Source organism: Dipodomys spectabilis, unplaced genomic scaffold (assembly GCF_019054845.1).
Source record: "Dipodomys spectabilis isolate Male_0828 unplaced genomic scaffold, ASM1905484v1 ptg000054l, whole genome shotgun sequence".
NCBI classification, from domain to species: Eukaryota; Metazoa; Chordata; class Mammalia; order Rodentia; family Heteromyidae; genus Dipodomys; species Dipodomys spectabilis.
The window spans coordinates 6,062,142-6,069,635 of NW_024870731.1; the positions used below are offsets into that span (position 1 = coordinate 6,062,142).

The 7,494-nt window shown below is 39.0% G+C and overlaps 1 protein-coding gene, 1 long non-coding RNA gene and 1 other non-coding gene across 5 annotated transcripts in view; 2 read left to right on the top strand and 1 right to left on the bottom strand.

The window, feature by feature from the left end:
* The window catches only part of Sfmbt1 (Scm like with four mbt domains 1), a 132,921-nt gene extending 131,825 nt beyond the window's left edge, over window positions 1-1,096 (top strand). For all 3 annotated transcript variants that reach the window (XM_042679691.1, XM_042679690.1, XM_042679692.1), the window contains exon 21: window positions 421-1,096. In XM_042679691.1, coding sequence (XP_042535625.1) covers window positions 421-561 — 141 coding nt within the window. In that variant the 3' untranslated portion in view covers window positions 562-1,096. The remainder of the gene's footprint in view (window positions 1-420) is intronic.
* A 3,010-nt stretch (window positions 1,097-4,106) lies between these two features.
* Window positions 4,107-4,210, top strand: LOC122108265. The gene has a single exon (XR_006147506.1). It is a non-coding gene; the product is annotated as a U6 spliceosomal RNA (small nuclear RNA).
* Window positions 4,211-5,727: 1,517 nt separating this feature from the next.
* LOC122107854 lies at window positions 5,728-6,322 on the bottom strand. Its single transcript, XR_006147431.1, has 2 exons — window positions 6,102-6,322; window positions 5,728-5,859 (listed from the first exon to the last, which is right to left on the bottom strand). It is a non-coding gene; the product is annotated as an uncharacterized LOC122107854 (long non-coding RNA).
* Between the last annotated feature and the right edge of the window lie 1,172 nt (window positions 6,323-7,494).

Sequence of the window (7,494 nt, forward strand, 5' to 3'; positions counted from 1 at the left end):
ATAGCTGAAGCAGAGCACCATAGCAGTCCTGTTTACCCTAAGAATTTGATCCTATTCCCCAAATATCTAAATGGTATGAAATCAGGCCTGCTCTGCTTAACTTTCCTTATCTTTTTGAAAATAGTGAGTTGCTTGTGCAAAAAATTAGTATCTGTCATATGTCAGGCTCTAGAGTGGTGATCAATTTTAAGGCAGATTTGCTGAAACACAAATAATGAGTGGACTATTGTGGACTAGAAATGTAGCATGGTGAGAGAGCACTTAACTAGCGTGTGTGAGGACTTGGGTTTGATTCTTAGCACAAAAACCAAACAGAAACATAAGCCAGTTGTGCCGCAGTCAAGGTAAATGAGGACTGACCAAAGCGAATGATGGTGCTGTCGTTCAAGTACATATAATTTGCATTTTCTGCCTTAACAGGAAATCGATGGGCAGGCCTTGTTGCTCCTCACTCTTCCTACTGTCCAAGAATGCATGGACTTAAAATTGGGTCCTGCCATCAAGCTTTGCCATCACATAGAGAGGATCAAGTTTGCATTTTATGAACAGTTTGCCAACTGAGAGGAACAACCAAAACAAGTTGGATATTTGAAGCACAAATGCAGCCAACCTTCACCCTGCTCTAGAAGTGAAACTGAAATACTCCTGAGGCTCTGAGCCCTGCAGCTGTCCGCTTGCTCTCTTTGCACTTTCAGGGAAGGAAGACCCACACTGAGAAAGCAAAAATGGCACAAAAGTGACTCTCCTGCCAGTGAAAATGTGGACAATGCATGTTCAGCAGGTTGCAGCTTTAAAAAAAAACAACAAAAAAAACAAACCAAGGTTGTAAGAAAACTCATAATAAGAATAACAATTTCCAGTGGCGTGGCCTGAAAACAAAAGATGATGTTGGCACTGGCCAACACCATTTTGGTTGTTTTCATTCTGTTCCTCCCAACTATAGATTGAACTTTGTTCTCTACTTGCTCTTTCTTGAAAAGAGAGGACATAGCTTTAAGTCAGCACTGATTTGGGACTGTGCCTAAGGCACCTCAGTGCTTCACCATCATTGTGTTTTTAAGCTTTTTAAAATTAAAACAGTTAATTTTGGGGATAATCATGTGGCTCTAGGGTTTTGAATGTAAAGTCACACTTTGATCCATTTTCACATCTGTTCTTAGGAGTTCTTTTGTTTACTACCTCTGTTGATAATTGAGCTTACATTCATGAATGAGGACTTTTTATATGATATGAATTTTAAGCTTTGAGAACACTAGAACTACGACAGAAATGAGAGACGGGTGGAGAAAAACTGGTTTCTTAAAAACACCTGGACACTTAGAGCAGTCTTAAACTGATATGACCCAAGAGCTCTACAGTCATTCTCTACCTTGACCCAGCTCTGGCTTCCTGTGGTCAGTAGCCTCACAAAGATTTTTGGTATTTCACTTTAATTACTCACTCGTTATTCGTTCTCAGAGAGGATAAAAGTGGCTTTTATTTTGTGTTTCCTTTTCTCTAGAGTTGTTTGTCTACCTCTGTTTCATTTCTGGAGTTCTTACTTTGGGTGGAAATCAGTAGTTATTCCTTGGACTTACTGTAAAACCCATTTACTGTTTTTTAAGTGTCTTGAGTAGATAACGTAGAAGCACAGCAGAGAAAAATAGGTCTTTGTGATTGGCACAAAGCATGGATTGGCATCATCCTTAATGTCAGGATGAGAACAGCGAGATGGTTAAAGAGTCTGAAAACCTGCTTAACCATGTGTACACTTCAGTCAGACCTTTAAAGTGAATGAAATCTACCATCTAAGGAGACCTACTTAGCCTAATATGATAGTGTTTTTTGTTGTTGCTTTTTTTGACTCAGCTCAAGTGGACATGAAAGTTCAGATGGATTTTCATTTATGATTGCATTTCTAGCTATTATAAACTAATAGCACTTGTTTATATCGTTCTAGCCTTGGGGAAGGAGAAAAGACATACATACAGATTGCCTCCTTTAAATGGTTTGCTTTGTTGTTTATTTATTTATTTATTTTTTATTATCCTAGTCACCTGCAAATTTATAAATCATTCTTACTCAAGAGTTGAAATGTTTTAAGACTGCAAATTTGGTAAAGTCTGAACAACTATACAAATATAAGGTAATATTATTACAAATTTAACTGTGATTTTTTTCCTTTTCTCTCCCCAACTCCACTTGTTTTTTCCTATATTGTTATTTTTAATGTAATTTTACTATTTTATTAAGATGCACTGAAGAGTTACCGTTTCATGAGTCAGGTAATGAGTACAATTCTTTCTGGAAATTGTCACCCTTTCCTTCACTGCCCCCCAGTCTCTCCTGCCACAGTGTCTGCTGATTGCCATGCCTGCATTTGTTCACTCCACTTGTTTTTATAGACTTTAGTATATAACCCATAAGTCTGAATTCTTTCTTCAGTGGATAATTTGTGAGCCACCTAATCTCAACCCCTTCAACCAGATCATAAAACATTAATTCTGCTCTACCAGGTTTATCTGGAAAGAAGCTTTATTTAAATGGGATAGTCAATATATTTGAGCTTACTCAGAGATATGAGTTTTAAAACTGTTATTAATTCTCTACCTGTAGAAAAGCAGCATATATATGATGGTAGGGAATAATTAGTATTAAGCTGGTAAATCTGGGGTAGTGGTTATCTTGTTTAATAGAGCTCAGTCATAAAGTCACCATGGCAAAAGAGAGTCCCTTGAGGAAGAACCATGGAACACAAAATTTCTGGAATTAATGGGTAGAGCCTTATATAAACGTAATTTGCCAAGTATAGCAATATGCTATTTTGTCTATCTTCTCAACTATTCCCAAGGCCACAGATTTTCAAAAACTAACTTATTTCACAGTTAAGGGGATGCAGCCTTTGAACATGAAACACATATCTCTGAGTAGCCTCTAATCTGTGGAGGGTTGGGACACAGCAGATTTGTCTGTTTGTACCATGATTGTTCAAGCTTAGTTTCTACAAGAGAAAGCCAACTATAAATGGGCAAGAAATGGGGCTTCTCTAAAGATTTCCTTGTACTCCCATACTTAATATAGTTTATCAAACGATCACATTTAAGAAGAATTATATTCACTACTACTAGATTCTTACATATAAGAGAATATTTGGAATTTGGAACAGACTTTGTATGCCAATCCTGGGGCTTGGACTCAGGGCCTAGGCACTGTCCCTTAGTTGCTCTACCACTTAAACCACATCTCTACTTAGAGCTTTTTACAGAGTCTCACATACTTTTTCTGCCCAAGATGGCTTTAAACCTCAATTCAGCTCTCAGTCTCCTGAGTAGCTAGGATTACAGGTGTGAGCCACCAGCAGTTGGCCTCATTTATGATGGTGATGATGATGATGATGATGATAATTGATGATTGATGATATAGTGGTACAAGAGGTTACAATTCCATAAGTCAGGTTATAAGTCAGGTTAATGTCACTCCCTCCACCATTCTCCCTCATTTCCCCCCTCCTGTCCTACCTTCAAGCTCCTTTTTATTTTTTTTAAGTATAAAATTTGAATTGTATTTACCTCCTAAAGCCACTGAAGTTAGCCTGTGTAGCAGTGGTGGCCCAATTATGGTGATGCTGAAACATTTTAAGCTTACCTTGGGGTAAAATGGCTGTATGTTAGACATACGTTTATGGACTTTTGTTTTGTTTGCACTACAGATTGAATTTAGGTTCTCACACTTGCCAAGACTGTTTTTCTGCCATTTGAGCCATTCCACCAACCCCTTTGTGTTGGTTATATTTTTGAGATTAGAGTCTCACTTGATGACCAAGTAGCCTAAACTCCAGTCCTCATGTTTATTTTGTCGTTGGGATGACAGGCATGTGCTACTACACATGCCTTAAGAATTTGATCAAGGGGCTGGGAAGGTGGCTCAGTGGTAGAGCGCTTGCCTTGCATGCATAAGGCCCTGGGTTCGATTCCTCAGGACCACATAAGCAAAAAGAAAAAAGCCGGAAGTGGCGCTGTGGCTCAAGTGGTAGAGTGCTAGCCTTGAGCTGAAGAGCTGAGGGACAGCGCCCAAGCACAGAGTTCAGGCCCCACAACCGGAACAAAAAAAAAAAAGAATTTGATCAAGTGCTCATTTCGGCAGCACATATACTAAAATTGGAATGATACAGAGATTAGCATGGCCCCTGTGCAAGGATGACATGCAAATTCATGAAGCATTCCATTTAAAAAAAAAAAAAAGAGAGAGATTGGTCAAGATGAATCTTATGAACTTTTGGGCCCAAGCTGGCCTTGAACCTGGATTGCCTATTCTCTCCCTTCCAAGTAGGTAGGATTATAGGCTTGGGCTTTCATGCTTGTTTTTTGTTTGTTTGTTTTGTTTTGTTTTTGTTGGTCCTGGGGCCTAAACCCTGGGCATAGGCACTGTCCCTCAGCTCTTCAGCTCAAGGCTAATGCTCAACTACTTCAGCCACAGTACTACTTCTGGCTTTTTCTACTTAGGTGGTGCTGAGGAATCAAACCCAGGGCCTCATATATGCAAGGCAAGCATTCTACCACTGAACCACCTTCCCAGCCCTTTTGTTTTGGAGAGAGACCACCCTCTTAAATTTATAAAAAGTATATTATAAATGCATTGCATTTATCTAGATTTCACCTATGTTTTTCCTCTACAGCCTGCCTGAGAACAGGTTTTTCACAATCCACTTTCACCTTGGATTGACAAGCTTAGAGAAAGGTCAATGGACTGTGTTACTCCTGGTCCTGAAAAGCTGGCTGCCCAACATTAGACTGTTAACAGCTATATCAGTGCACCAGGGAAACCTTTAGTTCTGACATTTTGAGTATTTTTTTGTGGGCTTTTGGTAACTACCTTACTTTCTTTTATGAACTTCATCCTTCTCATAGGAAGTGGAGTCTGAAGGGGTTAACACAGGAAATGTATTAATGGGGGCTTTTACCCTACCATTAACAATGCAGGTGGTTTCTACCATGTTCAATATAGATTTATGAGGCCAAGGAAGGGTATTTACCAACCTCTGGGAATGATGATGTTCTTGACAAGTATTTATTGAATTATGGTAGAGGCAGGCATAGAAAACCAGTTTAGAACTTGGTCTTTATATGTTTTCTAGAAGTAAAATTACTCTCATTGTGAGAGAGCATTGGACTAGAGCTTCCTAAGAACTTACCTGCTCTCTTTTACTAGTTCAATCACTAATGTGATACCTGAATACAAATTAAAAGCTCTAGGCCTCCTTAGGTCTCAGAACCATTCCCAGCTCAAACCAATACTGTCTCCAAAGGACACAGAACATCAGAAACTTTGGATGGGAAAATAGTGAAAACCTACTGGCAATTATGATTTACTTAGGCACCTATCACCAAAGACTTAAAATTAGCACATACTTTGCTCGTTTGATTGGTTTCCATAGAAGTTCTAAGAGTTATTAGTCATATAGCCTCAAAATCTGAAACACATCCTGGGTTTGAACTTGTCCTTTATATTGAGGGTGATCTGTAAGTGTGCATCGAAAGAGTTCTCTTTTATCAGTAGAAATGTCTTGCTTATAAAGAAAGCATCACTAAAAGAAATGAGGCATAAAATTTGACAGGGATCAGGTATTCCCTTTTTAATTTTGAATGTCTTTGGTCCTTGATCCACTGTAAGTGACCATGTGTTATGACCATGGTGCTATGAGACAAATAGCTTCCTGCAAAACCAAAAAGAAATGGCAATTTTTAATACTTTTTCCCTCCTTTCATTCACTTTAAATGTTTTTACTAGTGAGTTTTAATGACTTTGTATGAGAGTATGTATGTTTGGATATTTTGATTTACCCATAATTACCAATTGACTTAGAAGTGTGGTTTAAGACTTCTAAATTCAGGGGCTGGGAAGGTGGCTCAGTGGTAGAGTGCTTACCTTGCATGCCTGAGGCCCTGGGTTCGAGTCCTCAGCACCACATAAGCAAAAAGAAAAAAGCCGGAAGTGGCACTGTGGCTCAAGTGGTAGAGTGCTAGCCTTGAGCTGAAGAGCTGAGGGACAGCACCCAGGCCCAGAGTTCAGGCCCCACGACTGGACCCAAAAATAATTAATTAATTAATTAATTAATAAAAGACTTCTAAATTCAAAGCCCAGTCCAAATCTAGTTCCAGGTCCACTCACTTGAAGTATTTTCCCTACTGCTTGTCCCCAAACACATAGGTAGCCTTGTTTTTAGGGTACCATACACTTAGGTGAGGGAAGAAATTCATAGGCATTGAGATTGATTATCTTACTAGGCACTGGTGGGTCACACCTGTAATCCTAGCTACTCAGGAGGCTGAGATATGAGGATCACAGTTGAAGCTAGCCCAGGGAAAGAAAGCCCACGAATCTCTTATCTCCAGTTAACTACCAAAAAAAAACTGAAAGTGGAGCTCAAATGGTAGAGCGCTAGCCTTAAGCAAAGATGCTCAGGGACAGCATCCAGCACCTGAGTTCAAGACCCAAGACTGGCACAAAAAGAAAAAGCATCTTTTTTTTTCAATGTTTACAAAGTCAGATCTTCACAAGAACCATCAATACTAGGATTAGAGGGTTGGTGTATGGAGATGTAGGCCTAAAACTCTTCCTTTATGCTCTTTCTGAGTGGTCTATCCGAGTGTGATGACCTATTGTCATGTGAAAAAGGATAAGCAAGTTACAAATTTACCAGACAAGTCTTCAATAACAGGAGTAAAGCACAGACTAGAGCCATGGAAGGCATGACTCTGGTCATAGCTGACTTGTGAGATGGTGCTACCACTGCTGAAGGGCCAGGGGTACCTATTCTCAGGATTTGTGGAAGATCAGGCCTAATTAGGGTTTCTATGTAGTTTATTTAGTCTAATAACTGATACCTAGCCTGGCAGGATGGAAGTAATTATAGAGTGTTGAATGGATGGGGGTAGTGTTTGGGAGCAAATCAAGTCACAAAGCAGGATGATTGAGGGGGATTACAAAGTTTATGAAAAGTTAAAGCTGAGTGGTCCCTTAGCTCTCTTTGCAAGAATCTCTGGAGAAGGAAGTTTGAATGTTTCTCTTGAGATTTTAAGTACTAGTTTCTTTTTCTCTCTCCTCCTTCCTTTTTTGGTTGAGCATTCTCTGAAGACAGTTAGAGGATTGCCAGGGAGGAACTCCTGATTGTTTCCAGCACTATCCTTAGACATTTTACTAATGCTGACCCCATTGCAATTGATGCACTTTGTTTAATGTATTTTGCCTTTTTTTTTTTTTTTTTAAAAAAGCTGTTTGTCTGGAACAAAATGCAATGCTTGTTGCATTGTGCTCTTCCTGCTTGCTGGTTTTCCTCAATTTAAAAAAAAAAATGCACTGAAGACCAAGTATACTTAAGGAAAAATATGCACAAGAATACCTACTAAAATACTCATCAATTTTGATGGCATAACTTCAAAAGGTTTAAAACAAGACTAAAGAAACTTTTTGATCAATATTTGCATGTTTGCCTTTCCTTTTGGTAACTAAGTTTGT